The following is a 24972-nucleotide window of genomic DNA, read 5'->3' as shown; positions in this document are numbered from 1 at the left end:
CAGAATTTTCTAGAGCTGGAATTAATGGACAAAGTAGAAAGAGGGTGACAGGCACCAAAATTTCAAACAGATCTTTGTGATTGTGGCACAATTCTCTCCCCTACCCGCCTGTAATCTCACTGGCATTCCTTTCCTCCTTGTCTTCTAAAATCTGTGGCCGCAGGAATTGGAACGCTGTGATCTGTGGGTAGCAATTGCAAGAAGTTCCTGGAACACTGAGAATTTGACTATTAATGAATAAATATCAGACAGACTCAAAGATGAATTCCAGGCCACCATGAAAAAGTTTTCCTGAAGTTAAATCAATTTCAGTAACATTCTTTAAAAAAAATTTTTTTTTTAATTTACTTATTGAGAGAGAAGACAAGTGAGAGAGCACAAGGTGGGGAGAGGCAGAGGGAGAGGGAGAAACAAACCCCCCACTGAAGAGGGAGCCCTATTTGGGGCTAGATCCCAGGATGCTGGGACCGAGACCCTAGCAGAAGGCAGATCGCTGAACTGACTGAGCCACCCAGGAACCCCAATTTCATTAACATTTCTATTGACAGAATGGCTGAAGTCAGGAGAAAGGTTGCATTTTTGCCAGAAAATACTGAAAATTTGAAAATTAGAATTCTAGTGTCTCTGCTGTTTCCGGGCACCAAGTTGTGGGAACACGAATAATGGGGTCAGTAAAAGTAGATGTCACCAGGCTTCTTCATTCACTGTGAATGGGATAAAATGTTCTTTGAGTTCCTCTGTCTCCTTACATGCTGCAACTATCTGCGTACCACAGGAAGGATTTGCCCTGGAGAGGGTCACAGGCATTCCTTTACTGGCAGAGAGATGTTTCTCACCATGAGTTAGGCAATTGAAATCCGGAGTTTTGTGAGCGGCAAATGAGATACTCTAATGGAGCCTGAAGAGTAATAGACAAACTATTTTTCAATCACTAGAGAGCAGTAGGAGAAAAAAAAAAAGCCCTAAAAATGATAATAGCTATAGTAAAGTCAAGAGGGAAAGGAGAGCATAGAGACCTCTTAGTAACTGTAGAAGGTAAGGTTTTCAGAAATACGAAGTGGTTACAATTATTTTAACTTACAAGTTATATTTCTTAGTTTCCTCATTCTCCTGAGAAATATAAACTTCTTGTGTCCAGGGCACATTTTTTCCAGTTCAGTTTTGATGAATAAAGTGAGCTGGCATCTAGAACTAATTAACATTTTAAAGGGTATTCTTTTCTCCTTGCCTTGAGCCCTAAGAAGAACTCAACACTCAAGTCAGGACGGTTTCAAATAAAACAGAAGGGTGGAGAATGTGAGAGCTCCAAAACTATAATTTGCTAGTGTCAAACCATAGGAGGGAAGTTGACAATTCAGTGACCGGTATATAGTGCTTCTGAAGTTTGTTTAATGAATGAGCAATCAGATGAATTAATAAACTGATATGAAGCAAAATAAGTAAGTAAGTCTATTTAGGATTAGCCACCCCTCTATTTGTTGATGCTGATCTGGTTAGTTGTTTTTGAGAGTTCACACTTAACTAACTGTCCAAGTACCAAAATTTGTAGTGTTAAGGAACTCGAAACTAATTGCAGTCATTTACTGAGGGCCAGCTTTATTAGCATAAACTTAAATATCAAGTATTTAAGAACGTAAAATACAGTAAACAAGCTGTGCAGTAAAGATATTGGGGCAATTGGACACCAATCATAATGAATTATACGTTTAGTTGCCAATTATACAGATTTCAGGATTCATGTTGGTGTCTTGTCCTCCAATAAATTATGATTAGAGGAAATAAGACCGCATGCCAATTATATATCACAAAAAAATTTAATATGTTAAAGGATCTTTCTCTGGGAGGGTTAGAATTTGGGATTCATCCAAGAGGAAAAGAGATTTTCCAGCTGAGGAGTTTGAGTAAAAACACAAAGATGGGAATTCACAGGCTGGAAAAGTGGGGCCTTGAGCACTAAGATAAAAAGTATAGACAAGAAGCAAAAAATTTTACTATTTTTGGGAAATGCAACGTCCAGAACTCAATAAGGGAGAGAGTCTGGAATTTACCTGCCACAGGGACATTAGCACAGACATCCTGCAATTTATTAGCCATGAATATAAACTGAATTAGGGCTGTTGAAATAAAGGGTAAATATATTACACTGGTAATGAGACAGTTATTTTTTTCTGTATCAGATTCGTAAAGGTAAAAAGTAAAAAAGAGAAAGAACACATAAAGCCAATATAGAAGACAGAAATAAGTGGACATAAACACAATATATGAATAACCACTTGGGGGCGCCAGACTAAGTTGATCACCTTCCTTTAGCATGGCGGGGAGAGCAGACTCACGCCGGCTCGTTGGTCTAGGGGTATGATTCTCGCTTAGGGTGCGAGAGGTCCCGGGTTCAAATCCCGGACGAGCCCTCTTTTTTTTTTTTCCCCTTGACGAATTAAAGATTTCTGAAAGAATTAATTTTTGAATACGTACTAAATATGTGTCCATGCAAAACACAAAGTTGAACTTTTGAGCACTGTACACCCAAATGCCATTAGAAGACAACGTGAAAACGTAGAAAGTTTGTGGTACTCTGGAAATGCGGTCCCCACCACTGCTCGTTCCGGAGTCGCACGCGTGTGCAAGGGACGCAGCGTTCCGTTCTCGGTCGCCCGCAGGTGTGGTTTACCTCCCGCCGCTTTCCGCGCACGTCCCGCCGCAGGCCGGGGCTGGGCGTCGGCAGGGCCCCGCGCGCCCCCGGCCCCGACCCCTGGGCGCCGGCACCCTGCCCACGTGCGGGGAGGGGGGGAGGGTGCGACGGGGCAGGACTCCGCACGAGGCTCCTCTCTGTCCCCAGCGCCTGTGCTTTAAGGGTACAGCGGTTCTCCTGCCCTGCTCTCTGCGCACAGAGGCCGAACGGTCCGAAATGATCCCATTTGGGTTGCTCGCTGTAAAATCAGGGGAATCAACATTCAAGCTCAAGGCACCACAGCGGTTGGCGTCATAGAAACCCTAAATGGGCTGTGTGGGGGCGAAAAAATAAGTTTAAGGTGTGGAGAGAAAGAAAAGCCTGGGCTCGTCCGGGATTTGAACCCGGGACCTCTCGCACCCGAAGCGAGAATCATACCCCTAGACCAACGAGCCACTCTCGGCAGAGCGGCTCCCGGCGCCTCCCTTCAGCGTCGCCCCGCCTCACGCCGCGCTCCTCGCCCGACCCGACCGGGGACCCTTCTCCCGCCGCCTGGACCGCGCACACAACCAGGCGTGGGCCCCGGAGCCCTTCTCGCCGCGCACTCCGGGGTGCGGGGCCGGTCGGAGTCGGACCAGCCCGCGCCGCGCCCGGGGCTCGCTGGTAGCGAGGGGCCCCTCCGCCTGCGCTCAGCCCCGGGTGCGCGCCCTCGGCCGGGAGCCGCGGCTGAAGGCGGGTGGAGCGGGCGGGAAGAACCCCCGGACGAGGGGTGAGAGCGACCTTTCCCAACATTCGTTATGGGACCGTCCGCCCGGGTACGGAGCTCATTGGATATTCCTGACGTCGTACCCCAGGAGCTACCGGCCTCCCTTCGCGGAGGGAACGCAGGTCCCACACGTCAGGTAGCTCGCTTGGGGTCACGCGCGAGGAAGACTTCGGAAGGGGCGGCGAGTGGGGCGGGGGCGACCGGGGCCCCCTCGGCTGCCGGAGCAGGGAGGGCCCCGGTGCGAGTGCCCCGCGCTGCGGCTGGAGGGGCCTCCCTCTGCGCCCCCGCCTCGCCCCGCCCCTCTGCTTAGCCCCGCCCCTCTGCTTAGCCCCGCCCCTCCGCCTAGCCCCGCCCTCCTCTTAGCCCCGCCCCGCTCCCTCTGCTTCGCCCCGCCCCCTTGCTCCTGAGGCTCGCTGGCTCCTGGGGTCTCTGGCAGTGACGGAAGGGCAAGGTCGGGACCGAGCTCACGCCCTTGGCGGGAGGGGCGGAGGGCATACAAGGGAAAACACCTCAGATCAAAGAACAAAGCCTGAAAAACGAAATCCAGACTCGTAGAGATCCCGGAGCCCTGCTGCTCCCTGGAGTGGGAGGACGTGGCTGAGGGGGGGTCAATCCCTCTATTTGCTTTGGTTGCACGTCAAACTTTTAGAGACACCTTCTCCTTGTCTGAGACCACTTTTCTTCCTTCTACTGAACCAAAGTTTCTGAGCTAAATAGTGCTTTGAGCTCACCCTTTTGTAGTTTGAGAGACCAGGTTGGGGATGCAGTGGGTTCCGGGGTGGGCGTGGGGCGGGAGGAGCTCTCAGCACAGTCCTGAGCAACCTGCTTTGCCCTCTGCTTGAGACCACAGGCTCACCGCTGCCCACCCCCTCACTCGCCCTGACGCCCCCAGGGATGACAAGGCTGGAGGCTTCTCACCCCTGCGGGTGACACTCGCAGTGATGTTATTAAACTTCCCATGCCTGCTTTCTCCTCAAGTTGTTTGTGAGGACCATCCTGTCCCATCAAGACAGTACAACAGCACAGTATTCTTATTTTCCTGTAAGCTACATAAGTGCTGTCCAACATTTCAATCCATGCCTTAATATTTTAATTTTATTAAATGGATCTGGTGGCATCAATGCTTTGGAGAATGGTGGTAATGTTAAAAGTATGACTGAAGATAATTTTGACTTGGGTCAGATGTATGAGAGGAGGATGACGAAATTAGAGTAGGTGCATTAGGAGGTGATTAGAATAACTCTGGGATGATGTCAGGGTTCATGCCTTGAAACTGTAAATGGCTTTAACAATCACTCTAGTTCCTATTTTATACTGATGTTTGCATGCTACTGCATTCAGACTCAACCTAGACCTAAGTGGTGCAGACTTTGTTCTGACATGATATGGTTATTGGTCTTTTTGGAAGTGAGAATACAATTTAATGGCATGGGTCACCATTCAGAGAACCCTTCCTGCTGACTTGGCACACAAGACTAGACTCAGGGCTGTGTGCCGGGCCTCATTTGCTGCTCATGAAGTTAGGCACTAACTGACTTTCAGGCCACCCCAGTTGTCAGAACTGGCAGATTTGCTTCACCACCGCAAGCCATGTCCTGATCCAAACAGAAACTTGAATCTGATTGAAAATGTGTGTCTTTTTCCAGACTCCAGTTCAATGTCCTGTAATAGCTTCAGCTACTTTTAACTAAAAACATTTCTACGTGGTTTCCCTCAATGATTCTTTTTCTGAGGTCTGTCTCATGCCTTCCTCTGAATTTTGCAGCCCCTGAATCATCAGAAATGAATCTTTGGAGCAGCATCAGCCCTTTCTTTTTTCATTCAAAAGTTTTCTCTTGATTTAAATTTTGAGAGTGCCTGAAGTCCTAAGGTGATAGAAGTCCAAGGCCAAGATTGTGAAAAGAACCACTTCCTTTTTTTTTTTTTTTTTTTTTTTAGATTTTATTTATTTATTCATGAGAGACAGAGAGAGAGGCAGAGACACAGGCAGAGGGAGAAGCAGGCTCCAAGCAGGGAGCCTGATGCTGAACTAGATCCCAGGACCCAGAGATCACGCCCTGAGCCGAAGGCAGATGCTCAACCACTGAGCCACCCAGGCATCCCAAGAACTACTTTCTGCTAGAACACCATTTCCATCAGGGGATCTTATTGTCCTTCTGTTTTATCCAGACTTGGTCTCGTTCTGGCTGTTATTGGCTACAAAGGACAAACGTGTGTAGTTTTCACGATCAGAAGCGTGATTATTTATGAAGACAGGCTCATGGTAGTTTGTTACAAAAAAGAAAGATGCACAAGTACATGTAGTGAGAGTTTAATTTTGTAACAAGCAAGAATTAAAACAAATATATATATACAGATTAAAAAACTAAAAAAAAAAAAAAACCTAGAAAAAAATCCACAAAATTTTAATACCAGCTATTTCTAGGTAGTGGAATTATAAATATTTTTGTACTTAATTTTCTTTTCCTCCACAAATTTTGTAAAATAAAGATGTATTGCTTTTTTTATTTTATTTTATTTTATTTTGATGTATTGCTTTTATAAGAAGAAAATCTAGGGATGCCTGGGTGGCTCAGTGATTGGGCGTCTGCCTTTGGCTCAAGGCATGATTCTGAGTCTGGGGATTGAGTCCCACATCGGGCTCCCTGTGAGGAGCCTGCTTCTCCCTGTGCCTATATCTCTGCCTCTCTCTGTGTCTCTCCTGAATAAATAAATAAAATCTTAAATAAAGGAGAAGAAAAAATAAAGATAATTAACATCTTTAAATCACACTTTAAGAACCCTGTGTTTCTTTGTGCTTGGTAGAAGAAAAGAGACACAGAATCAGAGGCAATACAAAGCAGGCCCTTTTGCCTTTTCAGCCCAGCTGCTTCCAGAGGCCATCAGTAAAGCTGTAATGGTCACTCCTGAGGGGACAAGTACAGCCATGATGGGGAAGTGACTGCAGCATCCTGCACCTGTGGGTTCCTTCGACAGCCCAACTGTAGTGACTGGTATTGAAGTTCTTACTTTTTTTCTTTTTTCTTTTTTTTTTTTTTTTTTGAGTACCAACCATATATAATCATTCTAGAGTCTTGTTTTTGAATGCTGACTAAAGTGCAATCCAGTGCACTCATTCTCTTAAAAGGAAGTAGTTGAGAAGTGTGATAACTGACATTACAGGTTTGCCTAAATTCAAATAATTTTCTCAAATTTTTATGTAAAACTACACCCCGAAGGGCCAGCGTCATTATTCACAGAAATGTGCCAACGGGCACTCTTGCTCATTTCAACCCCTTCCTTCTGCATCCTGTTTCCCTCTTAGCACCTCCCTGGCAGTGCCAGGACCAGCGTGCTGTGGCTCCCATGGAGAAGCCCACAACTTTCCAGGATTAGAAGGAGTAAGAAGTCTTTATGCTCTAGTTTTTGAGGGAGATAGTTTTACCCTCATGGCTCCCTTTTCACTGAGAAGCATAAATCATACACATTGTCTCTTCCCCCTCCGTGGAGTCTCAAAGAACCACAGTTTCCTGCCCCATTTGACCACAGTGGAGCCTCTCCGGAATTCTCACAGCTCTCCTGGGATTTGAGGGCAGAGCTGGAATAAAACTCTTCTCAGCAACCATCCCCACTCTGGTCAGGACATCACTGGGCTGAGTGGGAGTCTAGTTACCCCCAAGCAAGGCTGGGAAATCAGAAAATGGTGTCTCCTGCCCTTTAGACTTCTATACTTTGCTCTTCTTTTTTCAATGCCTCTGGGAAGTATTTCAAGAATCAACTCAACCCAAGATGTGATGATCAGGAAAACTTAAAATATTGCTTCTCTCACGACATGCATTTTGATTGGGAAAGAAGACCGAAGCCAGTGGAAATAGTTGCTAATTATGACTTTTCAGGCATTTGGTATCAGATGAGGGAGGTGTTAGGCAGTGATCAATATTGGAAATAATCTATTCCAGCTCTGAAATCAATTTAATCATTCATTACGTAACAAATATTTATGGAGCACCTATAATGCATGGGGCACTGTGCATAATGAAGAACGGTACAGACAATGAAAACATCAACTATACCCTCGTGGAGCTCCAGGTTAGCTCTGGACAAGCCCTGTATACATGAAATCATGAGACTGATATTCATGGGTGGCTTATGAAAACAAATTCTACTTTATTTGAGTAGCGCTTGCATCGTCTCTGTGCTCTTGGTATCTTCAGAAGTCACCTGATCATATATCAAATGGAAGCATTCTGTTCATACTATTTTTACCTTGTCCATAGAGCACAAGTTGATTAGAGGGGTTCAAACAAAATGTAATGTTTTAGTAAGCAATGGAATAGTAGTTTGGTGTGTCTGGGATTACCCTGTCGGACACATCTGTTAACAGTGTTTTGTTTTTTGCCTACCCAGCATAGTTTCATTTGGTAACAGTACCCTGTTTGACACCCATTGTTCCCATTCAGTCCTTGCAGATTGTACAGGATTGGCTTGCGGAGAGCCCTGCTCCGGAGGTCACATGACCCAGGCCTGGCCAATTGATCCCCGCAACTCCTTGGTCATAAGCACTGGTTCAGGTATGAACAGGTGATCCACACAGGGTGTACAGAAAGCCTTTGCAGGACTTTTTCCCAGTGGTGGAAAAGAATAAGCTCTTTCCATTGGGTTTACAGGCTGTGAAGAGCTTGCTTGGGAATATGGCCAACACAAAGGAAAGCAGAGACTAAGAGCAAGGAGAGGTTTTTCAAATTGCTTGAGTGTTATATTTAGGTCTATTCATGGATTTTTAATTTATATTATTTAGTTTATAGGGAGAGAGAGAAAGATACTCATAGATAGATAGTTTTCTGTTTTTCATCAGCCAGGTTGAGTTGGGTTTCTTTCATCAGCAACTAAAGATCCTCATTCACTGTGTTAAACTGTTACACTCCCAAGAGTATCTGATCAAGAGAAGATGATGAATTGGTTGCTGTCTACTAATTTATCCCTTTATTGGACATATATTTATTGTGTGTCAGTTGACCGGTCACAGGCCCAAACAGGTATGGCAAACTGAGCTTTGTTCTGGGTGAGCTCAGTGTTCTGGTGAGGAGAGTGGATTCTGAAGCCCCTGGGCTTCCTGTGATCATCAGGCTACCTGGCTCTAAAGGCAGCTGAAGCAGTATAATAGGCACCTACTAAATACTGGCTTTTCCCTTCAAAGTACCCAGGTTTTTGTTTTTGTTTTTGTTTTTGTTTTTTCCTAGCTCCCTTTCTGGAGAAAGGAAAGATACAGTTTGAAATTCAAGCCGGATGACATAGATAAAGGAGGAATGACTCTGACTCTCTCTTTAGCCTTGTAGCTGTGAAGGATCTGTGCTTTCTTTCAAGCCTATTAGGGAGGCCTAAATGAAAGGTCTTCCTGGCATGGTGATGACTTTGTGCTGCCTAAGACACAAATGGATTTCTTTGATTCCCAATCTTGAAATCCCAGATTTGCAAATGCAATGCATAATTGTGGTTGCTTCAGGAAAGGAGAGTGATAAACTGGACTGTAGCAGGAGCCAGAACAGTCCTGGCTCTTCATGAATTCCCTGCCAGGAGCCTCCATCACTCACAGCAACCCCTGGGAACAGGACCTCTGTTTTTTTCATAAAATAGACCCAATAGCGTGACTACTAGGGAACTGGGCAGATGGGAAACTATTTTGACCCATTACACCTGCTCCATCAGCATCACATTTTTGGCATTTTCTATTGTTCTTTACCCATCTGCTACTGTAAGGTGTCGCGCCTCCAGACGAAAAGTAATTTTATTGGGGCACCTGGGTGGCTCAGTGGTTGAACATCTGCCTTTGGCTCGGGTGTGATCCTGGGATCAAGTCCTGCATCGGGCTCCTCGCAGGGAGCCTGCTTCTCCCTCTGCCTGTGTCTCTGCCTCTCTCTGTGTGTCTCTCATGAATAAATAAATGCTTTAAAAAAGTGATTTTATCTTCACATCTACATCCCATGCTTTCTGTTCCATTCCTTTTCAAGTAAAGTGGCAGATGTCCCCTATCTGTCACATACGCTCACAATCATGCACACATTCACTAAACTCTGGCCTGAATAAGTGTGTGTGTGTGTGTTTATAAACAACCCAAAGACAGATGTAAATAAAATCATGTATTGTTTAGGGGGGTACACATCTCCGTTGATAGATAGAGAGATGAAGGATAGATGTAGATGGATGGGTGGATGGATAGATAGATATGCATTATATAGACTTCAAAATAACTGAAACACACATATCTCCCAAATTCGGCTGAAACATAAAACTTAATAATACTGGGCTTGACTAAGTTACAGGTTTTAGAAGATGCGTGTATTTAAAAAGTTCTGAAGAAAAAAATATATCCCAAATATTAACACCATCCCGGACTTAGGAAAACCATAATGGGATGAGAACATGGAGGTACCAGCAGTGACATAAGGCCTTTTTGTCTGGGAGACTATTTTCTGAAGTCACGGTAGGAAGTGGTCTAACAGACCTCCAGAAAAACAACCGCTCCATCTGCCGCATCAGCACAATGAGACACTGCAATATTCAGATCTGGATAAGAACCAACCCTAAAGATTCAACATTCATTGGGATTAACATCATTGCATCAAGAGGGAAGAGGAAATGAGTCAAAGAATAGGTAGTCAGGCCCTGGTTCCTTGCAAAGCCCACTTCCCACACAGAACTTTAAAGTGGGAGGAGGGGAATGAGAATGGAGAGTGGGGGTTCTGGAGTGAGAAAACAGACTGAAGACCCAACCCCCTCCTCAGAGTTGAAAGGGAGCCTGGGCTTTGATTCAAGAGCAGCTTCCCAGGGAACCTAGGAAGGATGTTTTTTTGTTATGTACCTTTTAAAACACAAGGCTCTCAAGCACCTCCCAGGAAACCTCTTACTCTCTGCTCAAGGAATTCCTTCTGGAAGTGCAAATTTCACCCTTCCAGGATAAATCAGAGAGCAGGCATTATTTAGGTATCCTTGCTCTGCTTTCAGGATGAGGACGTGCAGCATGCAGAGCCTTGACACCTTGACATCTGCTTCTGTGGGAGACTCACTCACTCCCTGCCTCCACCTCCTCCCTGGGAAGAGGGTGTGGGCTGAGCCTGTCACCTCCCCGTGTACCATGGACTACAAAACTCCTGAACAGGGAAAGCTCCTATTGCTGGAACAGATACATATTTGTTAATGTTGCAATAAGTATCTTTTCCAGTCCAATGTTTTAAAAATCGGCAGCCCAGTTCAAATTTGGACAAAGCTGAGAGGTTGTCTCAGGGTCTTGATACAATTTAAGGCCTTCTGTAACTTACGGGATTTATATTTTCAGCAACACTATTTTCTTTTGTTTCTAGCCACCTGAAATTAGTTTTTACTTACATCTGAGAATCATAAAAACTTCAGAACATTAAAGAGGCTCTTGCTTTACACAAACAAAATTTGAGAAGCAAAATCAGAATCCAGTTCCGAGGTCAGCCACAGGGACAGGTGGTTGTGGGTAGGATCCAGGTTGACCAGTATTCCTGGGAGCTGTCACCACAGCAAACTGTTTTAAATAAGTTTTTTTTTTTTTTTTTTAAAACCAAGTCCATCAAGTGACACAAACTCAAGCTGATTAAAGGCTGCTGTTCTCTGACTGATCCTTGTTAGCAAGGGAATATTCTGTGTGGAGACCAGGAAACAACACAGTGGGTGTCTTCAGGCTGCCTCCATACCCTCCACGAATTCTGCTTTGGCGATGGCTTTGTTTGCTGCTACTCTTGTTGCTGCGCCTTCTAAAGTGATATCTCCAGCAGCCTTGTCACTAGGCACAAGTTCTTCACATTTTAGTGTCCTGGACAGGAGTCCTGTGAACACAGAAGGAAAAGAATGAGTTTGCAAGAGGGTGAGGGAGTCCTGACACTCAGCAGATCTCCTTGGAGATGCCAGATCCAGCCAGGACTGTAACACTAGTAGAGGTGATGGTAATAATAATGATGTAGCTTTTCACATGCATCAACTCATTTATTCCTCACAAAAGCAAGATGAGTTAGGTACTTCTATTAGCTCTGTTCTGCAAGTGGGGCAATTAAAGCACAGAAAGGTCAATGACTTTCCCCATCTAGGTAGTAAGGGAGTTGGGATTTAAAACCAGGGACCAGAGATTGAGCTTGAGCCAATCAACTGGTAGATGGCATTGCCCATTCCTTGCTGCCTGGCTTCCAAGGTCCTCCGTGCCCTAGCTTCTTACCTACTGATTCATTCCCACTCAATTTCATCTTCCTGTTCTGCTGCTGGAGAATCTTTAGTAGCATGAAAGTGGAAAAAGAACACAAATAATCAAAAAAAGAAGATGGGTACTTTAGTAAAAGGACAGAAAAAGAGCTATTTATTCAACATTCATCCCTTGAATGGCGTTTAGCCCTTCTGGGCTGAGGCTGCACTAGGCCCATGAGTTCCCTGGTTGGGAAACAGGGACCTTTAGCAATGTACCCACAGCATCAGGTGGCATGTACTGTGGGCCACCCAACCGCACTATACTGAAGGTGAGGAGGTGCATGAGCCACTGTGGATGTTTCTCATTGGGGCAGTTGGGGAAGGCCTGTGGAGGACAGAGATGGGGTGAGACCATTTCCAGGCAGCAGTGAGTGTGATCTTGCTTGGGGGTGCAGGCATTTCTGGTGGAGGGGATGGTGGGATGGTGGGAAGATGTGTTGCCTCTTGTGAAACGATGGGTGTTGGCTGGAGTCTTGAGCCCCATGATGGGGGAGAAGGAGAGGGTGGGGGAAGTTCTGCATGGGGAGGAGGGTGAACTCGATTTTCCACTTGATATTTTTTTTTTCCACTTGATCTTAACAAAAAGGCCAAGAAGCCATGAACTCAATTTTCCAAGGAGTAGTGTCAAAGGGGTAGGAAAGCACACACTGAGATGTCATTTTCTGGAAGATGAATTTGGTGTTATGTATAGGGTGGGTCTGGAGACCAGGAATTCCATTAGGAGTGAGTCATGATTATAGAGATACCATGGGAGGGGGTCACAGCAGGGGAGACAGTACAGGAGGGAGAGTGAAAGGCTCTACCTGGGAACAACACTGAGACCTGGGGGCTGAGGAGGCAGGGAAGTAGAAGAAATAGGAGCATCTCATTAGCAGAGATGGGTAAGGATAACAAAGGAATGTGGGGTTTCAGGTGAATACAAGTGAAGAAACAGAGCAAGTGGGACGAGTTTGATTTTGAATTTGTGGGACTGGCAGGCATCCAAGTGCAGAGGGCCATTGGTGTGTGGCCAGGACTAGGGCCAGGCAGGTGCTAAGCAGTCAGGAGTGATCCAGTGGCTGACGCTGAGGTGCAACTTTAGGAATCATTTACAAAACCTGATGGCTGGAGCGTGGCAGTGGGGGCCAGGCGAGACTGCCATGGTCAGAGTGGGGCAGCAATTCTTTAGGGGGCAGGGAGGGAGGGAAGTTGCCTGGACAGTCGCAAGATGGAAACTACGGGTGGCAGGTAGCTTCAGGGGTGGGATGCCAATGTCAGCCCCTCACAAAGGCGAGGATGCTCAGTCTTTGGTAGCAGGGAGGCACTTGTGAGCCTCAAAGCATAGTGAAGAGCGCATCGCAAGGAGAAACAAAGGGAGACAGTGATGGGTGTGGGGGGAGGGGCAGACTTGGGGGATTTTCCTTCCCTCCTGGAGAGGACTGAGCAAGGTCTGTAGGCAGAAGGGTGTGAGCCAGTGAGGAGCTAGAACATGGAAGAGTGCATGTTGGATGTGAAATCCTTAGTGTAATCTCGCACTTAAAATGCACAGACAACTTCCGTAAATGTTCTGTAAAAATGTCCAGAAAATGGTAGTTGGGGGAAGCCAGATCACAGTAGATGGGGGTTTGTCCTGTCAAGAAGGGACCTGTCCTCGGGTTCATACTTTGAGAGGATGAGGCTGGTGGCACCCTGGCTGCTCTTCCTTTCAGTCACATAGGAGATGAAGTCATTTGCAGAGCAGGAGGGGATGAAGGAGGAGGAACTGAGGAACGTGGGTGAAAACAGGTGATAGATGTGCAGGGAAAGGGTGCCCAGGCAGCAGGGAAGATGGATGTGGCTCAGCCCCGTTGGTAAGAGTTCATAATCAGCTCATCCAGGCAGCATGGCTTTGTGAATTTCACCAAGGACACTCATGAACCTTAGCAGAGAAGGTGGAGGGAGAGGGGCTTAGCTCGGTGGATTAATACAGAAAGACACGGTAGGTCACGGGTAAGAGGGCCATGAAGGTGCAGGACAGCACTGCAGTGGCAGCCACAGACCAGGTCCCCGCCACCCCTCCCGCAGGCTCGAGACAGCCCAGAGCTAGAGGGGTGCTGAAGAGGGAAAGCAGGGGAGTGTGGTCCCAAGAGAAGTGAGAACAGAAGGTCCAGAACTGAGGTGCAGGGACCTGCCCAGGTAACCAGCAGGGGGAAGTAAATGGAGTGACAAAGGCAGAAGGAGACTCAAGAGAAGGTGGTATCTCATCAGCTGTGGGAGAAAGGGATTTCTTTTTCTTTTTAAAAATTTTTTAAAAAAAGATTTTATTTATTTATTCATGAGAGACACTCACAGAGAGAGAGAGAGAGAGGCAGAGACACAAGCAGGCTCCATGCAGGGAACCCAATATGGGACTCGATCCTGGGTCTCCAGGATCACGCCCTGGACTGAAGGCAGCACTAAACCTCTGAGCCAACCGGGCTGCCCTCTTTTTTTTTCAATTAAAATTTTTTTTAAATTTTTATTTATTTATGATAGTCACAGAGAGAGAGAGAGAGAGAGAGGCAGAGACACAGGCAGAGGGAGAAGCAGGCTCCATGCACCGGGAGCCCGACATGGGATTCGATCCTGGGTCTCCAGGATCGCGCCCTGGGCTAAAGGCAGGCGCTAAACCGCTGTGCCACCCAGGGATCCCTTCAATTAAATTTTTAAAAAAAGTTTTTATATTTTTTAAGTTGCTACTTTTTTTTTTTTTTTGAAGATTTTATTTATTTATTCATGAGAGACACAGAGACAGAAACTGAGGCAGAGGGAGAAGTAGGTTCCCTGCAGGGAGCCCAGTGCGGGACTTGATCCCAGGACCTTGGGATAACAACCTGAGCCAAAAGCAGATGCTCAACCACTGAGCCACCCAGGGGTCCCTTACTGAATCAGCCTTTCAACTTTTTAAACCCTCAGGGCCAGAAGATGCCACCAATGAGATGGGAAGTTCTCCTGGCAAGACAGGCAGCTCCTAGCCTGAAAATAAGATGTAGCTACTGGTAGGTGACGATGTGGACTCAGTGGCTTCATCCTTGAAAAAAGTGAGGATTTGAGGCATGCGTTTGCCTTCTGGACATCTGGTGGAGATCTCCAGGCTGACGGGATTAGATCACTCATTTAGGATGGATGGCATTGAAGAAACGTGAAGCATCTTTGCCCAGCAGCCCAACCAGAAGAGACTCATACCTCAAGAGTCTTTGGGACTCCTACTTTCTTCTCCCCAGTCTAGTTTAAGTGGAAGTAATGTGAGGGTGCTCAGCGAGCTCCCCTAAACACATCAGCCCTTCTTATACCTCTAGTTGTATCATTAGAGATTATTTCCTGTGGGTCAAGAAATTTTCTCTCTTCTATTAAAAATGCATTCATTCACTCAACAAATATATATTTGTTGAACAACAATACTCCAAGTTCAGTGATAGGTGTTGGGGATGCAGTGAGGGAAAAAGCATAGAGAGAGATGATAAAATAAAATATATAAGAGCATGTCAAATAGTGATATGTACCATGATGGCAGAGTAGAATGGTGCAGGAGAGGAATCAAGTCGTCAACACAGGCCCAAGGGACATCTGAAGGATGTGTAGGAAGTGGCCACGTGAAGATCAGGAGAAGTGTCCCAGGTGGGGGACAGCAGGACAGAGCTCTGTGCAAGGACTGATTTTGGTATATTTGAAGAACAAAATAACCACAGGCACGGTTAAAGCACAGTGAGGGGAGGGAGGGGTCAGGGACAAGTGGGCAGCGGCCTCTCATTCTGGGCCTCGTGAAGCATTTGGATTTTATTTGGAGTACACGGGGAAGCAGTGGGACAGGGGCTGGGGAGGCACAGTGGGTTGAATACCCCCAAAAGATTTGTCAGTCCTAACCCCCAGGACCTGTGAATGTGGCCTTACTTGGAGCTGGGATCTTTGCAAATGTCAAGATCTCAAGATGAGATGATTCTGGATTTGGAGTGGGTCCTACATCCAGTGACTGGTATCCTCATGAGAGAAAGGGGGCGGATTTTGAGACACACAGAGCCAGGGAAAGACCATATGGAGACAGAGGCAGAGATCACAGTGCTGTGTCTACAACCCAGGGAAGGCCAATGTTTGCCCACAACCACCAGAAGCCGGAAGAGGCCAGGAAGGATTCCAGAAGTTGCCAGCAGTCATCAGAAGCTTGGGGACGGACATGGGACAGATTTCCCTGGGACCCTCCAGAGTGAACCCACCCTACTAACACCTTGATTTTGGAGTTCTGACCTCCAGAATTGTGAGAAAATACATTTCTATGGTTTTAAGCCACCGAGTCTGTGGTAATTTGTTCTGGCAGCCCTCGCAAGCTAACATAGGAGGTGAATAACTAGCAATCTGTAGATGATCTAAACAGACACCCACACTCACTGTGTCTCCCTTGCTTGTGCTCTGGGCTCCCCCCAGAGGACGCCCTGGCTCCTGCCACACTCAGCCCTCTAGCATGCCTAAGGAGCTGCAGGTCTCCCCTGCTGGCCGGGTTGATGGCAAGGTGCCCCCTCCATCTCTGAGCTGAGTACAGGGCCCTGCCTCCCGGGCCTTCAGGAGCGCCAGATACCCACATGCACCCAGAGTACCCCAGGACGCCGAGTGCATGGGAAGGCCAGCACAGGGATGGTCTGTCTGTCCCTCACTGTCCACAGTGCCCTGTCTCAAGCCAGGGCCTTTGTGCCTGCACACCAGAGCCAATTTGTGAGGAAGGATGGGCACGCACATGCCACCCCAGCCCTGCCTGCCTCAGCTGACCGTGGAGGCCACTTACCTCCGTCTTAGGGGCTGCATCACAGGGGTGGCCACCTGGCTCCCGACAGGCCCCCTCTTCATCCTTCTCCTGGCCTCTCCCCTGCTCAGGACTGCTGTGGCCCTCCACTCTTCCAGTGGGGCCTGGTGGGGCCTCCCCCACAGCTTCCTCCTCCAGCACCTCTGTGCCTTGGCTACCTTGTCTGGGCTCATCCTCTTCATTTCCTGCCCTCTCCTCCTTCGCTTCTGCAGACTCTTCTGTCTTTTCTCCCGGGGCTTTTTCTTCTGTGGGGCTCCCGCACCCATTCGCTGCCTCTGGGCTGGAGGCAAGGGCTGCTGGGACAGCCTCGTTGGCAGCTGGAGGCGGGCCGGCCTCCTCTTCAGAGCCCCCCATGGCCTTCGGGTGATGCTGAGCTTCGTCCTGGGCCTTGCCCGTCTCCTCCTGCTTCTCTGTTCTGCTGGATGTTCTCCTCAGAGGAGGCTTCTCCTGGGACCCGGGCGGCCTCCCTGCTTCCTCTCCCACCGGCCCCTGGCTGGGTGCAGGGGACCCCGGGGCCTTGCTCTTGGACGAGAACACCTCATCCCCGTTCTCTTCCTTGGCACCATTCTCCTGGGATGACTCGGGGGCCCTGTAATCTCCCAGTTCCCCACAGTCTGACTGAGACCTTCGGAATCGCCTGGAGGGAGGGCGCCTTTTTATCGAGCCTCTCGTCCGAACCTGGAAGAACGAGGTAAGGGATATTATCCACAACCTGTGAAAGAGTTCCAGAGGGGGACTACATGTCTTTCAGTGTCAGGCTGAAGGGCGGCTCTGTCTGCCAGCCTTTAAGGGTCATTTGATTTTCCATGAGAAGGGACCCCTGTGTGCTTTGTATCCTGGGCTAGAGCCCCAGGGCTGTGAAATCACAAGGGTAACCTGTGCGTTTTTTGCCTCGCCTCCTGAAGATGCAAATGCTTCCCATCCACTAAAGAGAACCTACACTTTTATTATCCTGTAAGACATTAACCAGCGTGGTGTCTAATTTAGCAACTTAATTCTAATATTTGTTTTGTGTTTTTAAGAGTTTTATTTATTTGACAGAGAGAGAAAGAGAGAGCGCAAGTGCATAAGCAGAGAGGCCTGCAGGCTGAGGGGAAGGGAACCTTGCTCCTGGCTCAATCTCACGACTGACAAGTCTGGGGATCATGACCTGAGCTGAAGGTAGATGCTTAACCAATTGAGCTACCCAGGAGCCCCTAACATTTGTTTTTTTTCAGTTGCCTATAAATAATTAGTTCTTTGAATGAGGTTTACCATCCTACAGGTTTCTTCACAAATTTACAAACTGCATAAAATGTCTCTCTGTTTTGCATAGGAGTCATGTTTTAACATTTAGGAAATTATATTTTGACAAGAGTGAACCCAACAAACAAGAGGATTAGGGGCCTGAAGATGGCCTGGGACCTCATGGGCACATAGCTGGACAGCCAATAACTGGCTTGGTCCCCTTCCCCAGCCTGCCCTCCCAGCCCTCCCCAGAGCCGGCTAATCCTGGGAAAGCTGTGCAGCGAAACACCTTCACTTTCCTGGGCTCAGGTCCACCATGAACAGAAGCCTTGCTTTAGGAGCCTCCAGCTGCCTGAAAATCATCTCCTGTTTGGTAAGTGTGTGAATCTCAGGATCGCTCAGGCCTCATCTAGGCCCACTGGACTTTGCCAGAAGTTCAGTGGAGATGTTTATTTGGATTCTCTACTTTATTCAAATGGTGTGTCTTTTAAAATTATATATGTAGATAAAAATCTTATTTCATAAGACTCAAATCTTATTTTTGTAAATCTGATCTTCCCATTGGCTTATGTTTTGGTATTTGTTGATCCTAGTTCCTTCTCAGAAATTTCGAGTGAATACTTGCCATATAAGGGCTCTTTCCTGAGACTACAGTTTGGCCAGCCCTGCAGGCTATCAAGGTCTAGCCCTGCCCCCGCAGTCAGCAACCTCCCTAGAGAGCACCTTGTGAAAAGGGGAGGCTCTGGCCTGGGTTCCTCTCAGTTGTCAGGCGTCCCTGCTTACCGTGAGCTGGAGGGTCTCCACCCTATCCCCAGCCAGCAGGCTTAAGACTTAGCACCAGTTTGTTTCCTTGGGTCCTTCCTGTTTCTACACATTTGACCTTTTTCCCCATGGATTTTCTGAAATGGTCCAGAAGACACCCCTTTCCATCCATACCTGTAAAGTTCTCTCCATTTGCCATTACCTGGCATCAGATCCCTTTATGTTGGCCCTTGCCTGGCTCTGGCCCAGCTTTGCTGAGCACCTGCATGGGCTGTATCCAATTGTACCTCTGATTCTTACTGTGTATAGCAGGGCCGAGGATCTGATGAAAGAAACAGGCCCTATGTACATCTTTTTCAAACGGAACAGTTCGGATCCTCTTTAAACGGGGCAAGCTGCAGTAAGAATGAGTTGAGCCCATACTGGGACACTTAGATGTGTTTACATCAAGCCAGAACAGCGTGTTTTGGAGTCCTACTGACCCTGCCCACCCTCTGTGTGAATCACTGATCAGGGCTTTAGATTTTGTTTTCAACTTTTGACACAATGATCTGTGCAGCTGGGATCAGTTCTGAATTCTCAGCCCTCTCTCCACAAAGGCTAGAGCTCTCTATCTCCCAAGTGTGCCTTCTGGGTGAATGGCACAGTTCCTGGGAGAGGAGATGAGAGAGGCAGGCCAGGTAGAGGGGCCATCTCAGTCACAGATCACTAGCAAGAAGAGATGTCCTTCCTTCCCCAGGACAACATCATGGCAGAAATAATTGAGGACTGTCCAGAGCCTACATTTCCACATACATGCCACAGTGCTTTGAACCCAGACATTACCTTATTGTAACAAGGCAGGTGGCTCCCTTCAGGAGGCTGGTCAAAGCTAACTGGCACCTCCTCTGGCTCCCCGGCCTGAGGCCGCACGCCGGGGCTGCTGGGGGTGGAAGGTGGGCTCTGGAATGGTGACACCACAGCCTTAAGCCCAGGACTCTTGGGGGAGGCCCCCGGTAGCAGGGCTGCTGGATCAAAAGCTAAATTGGCCTGCCAAGAGAAAGTGAGACATTTCAGATAGGGGTGGGAGAAGATGAGCGTTCCCGCTTGAGCTTGTTGGGTACATGGCCCACAACTGGTTGGGGCTAGGTAACATGAGGCTCTTTGTGCCACTTCCTCACCAACCATCCATTGTCATAGCATGTCCTTCCCCAGGAAGCACTGCATACTCAAGCCATCTCCTGCTACCTGACTTACCACAGGCTGCATTCATTCCAGAATGCCCAGAAAGTACTGATTTGGGGCCAACAAAAATGTCCTGGATCAGCCCCAGCTTATAGACAGAGGCCGAGATAGCAACTGCCAGCACCGCAGGCACAGGGTCTCACAGCAAGTCAGCCCCTTTATCAGCTTTCTCGGCTGAGCCAGTAGTAGTCTCTGCTTACCGGATGCCTACTATTTGCTGGCACGTGCAGCTTTTCCCTCTACAACAGCCCTATATGCTCCCTTTTGTTCTCATTGCACACATCAGGAAAGTAGCTAAGGAGCCTGCCCTGGGATTCAAGCCAGGTCTGCTTGTCTCTCAAGGCGTGTTGGTAGATGGCCAGAGTGGTGTACACAGTAGGCTGCGCAGCCCTTGGAGGGAGTTAGCAGAACAGATGCCAGTGTGTGCTCCATCTGGGCCATTGTGGGGCAGGTGAAACCAGATTCAAGTGAATCCGGAGGGCCACAAAGGGGAGAGATTACCCCAAGGGAACTGAGGTCTGAGGGAGCCAAAAATTGGGTATGGGAGGAGGCGGGGGTGGGGGGCAGGTCCATCTGGTGGCCCTGAGAAGATGGTGCAGAAGAGCTGTGTGGAACGCAGTCAGCACGGGTGCTCTTTAGCGCCATCTAGGGGCACTCCTCCTGCTTGGTCACCAAATCCTTGTACAGAGACGTCCTCCAGTCCTGGGGACCGCAGGGCCCTCACAGGGAAGGTAAAGGCATGAGGGGCAGATGGTGCAGAGGGAAGCTCTCCATACAGAGCTAACTGCAAGACTTGGATCTTTCACTTAATAGGTGTGTGATCTTCAGTGAGTCCAATAAATAGCCTTTCTGAGTATCAGATTCTTTATTTGTCCAAACCAGTGAGCCTGACCTGAATAATCTTCTGTGATCTAGTCCCTGGCACTCTCTCCAGCCACCACCCACTCGTACCCCACACCCACCCCCTCCTTCCAGAGCTCCCTCAGGGCTCCCTTCCTCCAGTGGGGCTCTGTTGTCTTGGGGAACTCCTGTGTGTGCTTTAGGACCAGCAGGCTACACAGCATTATTCGTGTTTAGAAAAGTGTCAGTATTTCTACTGTGATTTTAAGAAAAAACTTAGAAGATGGGCAAGACTGAGTTGTGGTAAGAATTAAAAATATGAAAGTTACATGGCAATGCTGTGAACACAAGCCATGTTAAGGAGCAGCATGTGATGAGTACCAGGGGCAGGTTTGGTCACAGGGCTTCAGGGCAGTGGATACTTAGGCTGGGTGATAAAGGAGGTCTCCCTCCCTGCCCAGTTCCAAGCGTGGAAAGTTCCCTCTCTAAGACTGCTTGCAAACAAAAGACATCTCGCTAGCCAGCAGGAAACCTGAACTCTGAATTATGGAGTACTCCAGTGAGGAAAAATCATACTTCATAACTCATCTAATAGAATATTTAGATGAAAAGTCTAGCTGATGGTGCATTTCTTAGTTCTTGCCCCCTCCCCCACCCCCATCCTTCCCAACAAAGTAAAGTCCCTATGGAATCTGGCCAAACTGTCATCCTGTTGCTGATATTCTTAATGAGATTGAACGACTGGTGAACACAACCTTGTCCTCAGTTGCTATGCTTCCCAGAGAGGCTCTTTACTGATGGGAAAGGGGAAGGAGCCCAAGACTGTGGGCACAGAGCATGCACGCACTAATTCCTGGCACTCAGATGAGGGCTGAGGTGGGCTGCAGGGAGGCAAAGGTGCGGGTCCTGGCCTACACCCCTTGGCTGGCTACTATGGGCCATGTCCACATCTGGATCCCATCCGAGAGATCCTCCTCCCATACATGGGATCCCTACAAGCCTCCCAGTGTGACAGACAGCCCCACTCCTTCTGTGCAGCTGGAGTGCCACAAGGGCAGGGGAGCCCCCCTCCCACCCTCCACAGAATGGGCTCATGGCCAGAAACCAGAGATGCTTTCCTTAACCCCAAATCAGGCTGGGGGCCAAATCCCAGGGCTCTCCCAGAGGTGGAATTGCAGAAGCTGTGGCTACTTGTCTTGACACACCCCTAATAACGGCTCCAGAACAAAGTAGATGAGCTGTTTTCTTAGTTGGGCCCAGATGGAGGATACAGTGTATAAGAGCTTGCACAGAGCCTGTGGTTAAAGCCGGAGCGGCCTTCATGGGCCCGCCCAGACATATGCCAACCATACCCTGTGCTTTAGCTCACACTGTTCCCCCCTCACGAGCACCCTCCTCCTTCCTTTCCAGCAACCCGTCCTTGAGGACTGACACGGGGTATAGGTGTTTCTTTTTTTTTTTTGGTATAGGTGTTTCATAAACCATTCATTAACTCCTCCTGCCTGCTCTGCTGTTTTCTTGCTCTAAAATTCTAGACCAGTGGTCCAGGAGACATTTGGGAATGCCCAGAGACTTTTTTTTTTACTGTCACAACTTGTTGGAGAGTGCTCCTGCCACCTGGTGGGTAGGGACTGGGATGCTGCTAAACATCTTGCAATGCACAAGGCAGTGCCCTGCCACAAAATTATCCTGACCAAATGTTGCCCAGGTTGAGAAACCCTGACGTAAAGCAGTAGGAGTCGGGTGGTTACACACCCTTTAGGTCTCGGTATTTACTCTCCAGGAAAGTCGGCTATGAGCACGATGGCGGGGCTCTGGGCTCACAAGGTGATAGGTAGAGAGGTAGGCTTTCCAAACAACAGATTTGGCCCCATCAAAGCAATGCCTACCAGCTGAATTTCAGTCCTGTGTTAAAATCAAAATGGGGTGTGGGGGCATTCAGACCTTGGGAGAGAGGACTTGGCTAGTCCTGGAGTGTTTCCTGTGCTATATATAGTGTCTTTTTCCAGACTCTTGAGGCACCCCACTATCCACCAACCACCATTAGCTGTTTACTACATGAGCTCATGCTTGATGTGATCCTTATTTTAGCCCTTGGCCCCTAGATAGAGCTCCTTATCCTCCATAGCTGGTTCTCAGAGATCAACTCTTCAGGTGACAGATGGTACTACCCCTGGGAGCCCCAAAGACATGCCGATGTTGGATAAGAGATGGCGTGGGGTCAGAGGTAACCATACTGCACTTACCTGAAGCTTCTCAATCAGAGGAGAGCTCTTCACCTTGACTTTAGGAAGATGGCTTGCATTGGATGGTGATTTCTATGGAGCAAATGGACCAAGACAATGAAATGAGTGAGGTGAAGGGAGGTGGCATTCTGGCTGGAGTCCGCAAAGCGCAAGTGGAAGAAGAGGAGCAGAAGTTGGTCTCAAACTTTCCCACTTAGCTGCAGCCTCTCCTACTTACCTGGTCAGGGCCTGGGCTGGCATAGACTACCCTCCACCCCTTCCTCCATCTCACAGCTAACAAGACCACTTGAATCTATGAATCAGAGCTGGCAGGACAGATGTCTGAAACACAGGAGGCCCCCTGATCCAGGAAGGATGACTTCATGGTCATTACGAGAGAACAGACTCCATTTGATGGGATGAGATCTTCACCTCATGACTTTCAACAAAGTGAGCCAACCACAGGAGGGAATTCCAAAGAGAAAGGGTGAAATGACCATGTGTTCTGTTTGCACAAACAAAACAAGAAGCCACAGACCAAAGGTGAAACCTCATGGAGTTAACCGAAATCCCTCCCTTGAATTAATGTTATTTTGGAAAAATCCCACCAATAGTGTTATTTATAGATTATCCTTTTCCAAAACATTGACTTCATTTCAATTAAGCAAACATTTATTATCTACTACATTCCAGGCATTGTGTTGGTTATATGAATATGAGTATGATTTCATCCCTGGCCTCTAGAAGCAGTCAATGGCTAATACATATGCATAAAACCATACATATATTCTGTTAGTTGGAGATATTTCTGTGATGAATGTATGTCAGGAATCTGTCTCTATTTTATTTTATCTAAAAAATGGACTTCTTGTTTTGTGTAAAGTCCCTGCAGCTTGAGTCTGGTTCTACAGGTAAACTGATCCTCAACATGCAGGAGTGATGACAGTGATGATGATGGTGATGATGGTGACTTTCACGTTGTTTAGCAGAGGCCAAGGCAGAAAAGGGACTTTTCTACAGTTTGGAGATCAAGCATATGTTACGGGCTCCTCGCCCCCGTGTACTAGTTTACCTGAATCATAAAAAGAAGAATAACACCAATCTCTTGGAAATATTCTGAGATATTTATTGGGAGCTGATTGTTAGTGATGGAAGGAGGAAGACTTACTCAATTGAACTCCTTGTGACTTTTTTAAGGCCCAGCACTGAGTGAGAAGCATGGGAGTGGTAGTTTCCAGCTGGGACTCTGCCTTTGACAGGAGCCAGAGGGGTGCCCTGGCCTCAGCCTTCTCAACCATGACCCAGACAGGTGGGTTAGAATAAATGATTCGTGGGATGCCTGGCTGGCTTAGTCAGGTAAGTGGACGACTACTAATTTCCACTCAGGTCATGATCCCAGGGTCCTGGGATTGAGCCCTACTTTGGGCTCCCTGCTCTGCAGGGAGTCTGCTTCTCCCTTCCTTTGCCCCTCTCCTCACTTTATGCATGTTCTTGTGCTCATTCTCTCTCTCTCTCAAATAAATAATACGATTAAAAAAATGATTCTAAGGACTGTGCCGCTTGAAGGTGTCTCTGGCTCCATGAGTTTACACAGTCAGACATATTCCTAGAACGATCTTGCAAGGAGCCATGTGTCCCAGATGAATACAAAGAGCCTCTAGCCCCAAATCAGTTGTTCCCTTTTTTTTTTTTTTTTAAGATTTTACTTATTTATTTGAGAGAGCAGGTGAGGATGAGTGGGAGGCAGAGGTAGAGGGAAAGGGAGAAGCAGATTCCCCATTGAGCCAAGGGATCATTCCAAGACCCTGAGGTCATGACCTGAGCTGAAGGCAGAGGCTTAACCGCCTGAGCCACCCAGGTGCCCCCCAAACCAGATGTTCTTAATTTCTGTGCTTTATGATGAAATTTCACATGAGCCAGTATTTCTAAAGATACTGTTTTGGGAACTGCAACAATGATTTTGCTTACAAAGCTCACTTTATGTAATACCAGAAACTCCTCTCTTTCCCAAGTGACCACTGTCTTCTGAAGAGGGTGGACATTCAATAACACAGCCTGTTCACTATAGGACAGCCCTGGGAACCCAGCTCCTGCTCCACAAAGTCCTTGTTGATTTGAATTGAACTGCAAAGCTGGAAGATTCCAAAATAGCAGCTAGTGCAGTTCCTGGGTATGGCAGCAGGTGGCAGCATTTCCTCTGGCATTTAACACAGGACTCCAGGCCAGTGGCCGG

At 47.7% G+C, this 24972-nt stretch overlaps 1 protein-coding gene, 1 long non-coding RNA gene and 2 other non-coding genes across 9 annotated transcripts in view; 2 read left to right on the top strand and 2 right to left on the bottom strand.

The window, feature by feature from the left end:
* Positions 1-2336: 2336 nt before the first annotated feature.
* Positions 2337-2408, top strand: TRNAP-AGG (transfer RNA proline (anticodon AGG)). The gene has a single exon. It is a non-coding gene; the product is annotated as a tRNA-Pro (tRNA).
* A 643-nt stretch (positions 2409-3051) lies between these two features.
* Positions 3052-3123, bottom strand: TRNAP-CGG (transfer RNA proline (anticodon CGG)). Its single transcript has one exon. It is a non-coding gene; the product is annotated as a tRNA-Pro (tRNA).
* A 123-nt stretch (positions 3124-3246) lies between these two features.
* Positions 3247-15936, top strand: LOC144316077 (uncharacterized). Of its 2 annotated transcripts, none has more exons than XR_013381877.1 (4): positions 3247-3570; positions 6296-6427; positions 7874-7984; positions 14586-15936. It is a non-coding gene; the product is annotated as an uncharacterized LOC144316077 (long non-coding RNA). The 2 variants fall into 2 exon arrangements; XR_013381876.1 differs by lacking the exon at positions 14586-15936 and adding an exon at positions 8654-9528.
* The window catches only part of RCSD1 (RCSD domain containing 1), a 96462-nt gene continuing 81027 nt past the window's right edge, over positions 9538-24972 (bottom strand). For all 5 annotated transcript variants that reach the window (XM_077901528.1, XM_077901529.1, XM_077901531.1 and 2 more), the window contains 4 exons: positions 22761-22832; positions 19276-19479; positions 16444-17139; positions 9538-11263 (listed from right to left, as the gene is read on the bottom strand). In XM_077901528.1, coding sequence (XP_077757654.1) covers positions 11243-11263; positions 16444-17139; positions 19276-19479; positions 22761-22832 — 993 coding nt within the window. In that variant the 3' untranslated portion in view covers positions 9538-11242. The remainder of the gene's footprint in view (positions 11264-16443; positions 17140-19275; positions 19480-22760; positions 22833-24972) is intronic.

This window comes from Canis aureus, chromosome 6 (genome assembly GCF_053574225.1).
Source record: "Canis aureus isolate CA01 chromosome 6, VMU_Caureus_v.1.0, whole genome shotgun sequence".
Taxonomy (NCBI): domain Eukaryota; kingdom Metazoa; phylum Chordata; class Mammalia; order Carnivora; family Canidae; genus Canis; species Canis aureus.
The sequence above is the reverse complement of the archived record's forward strand: the minus strand, read 5'-3'. Positions and strand labels throughout refer to the sequence as shown.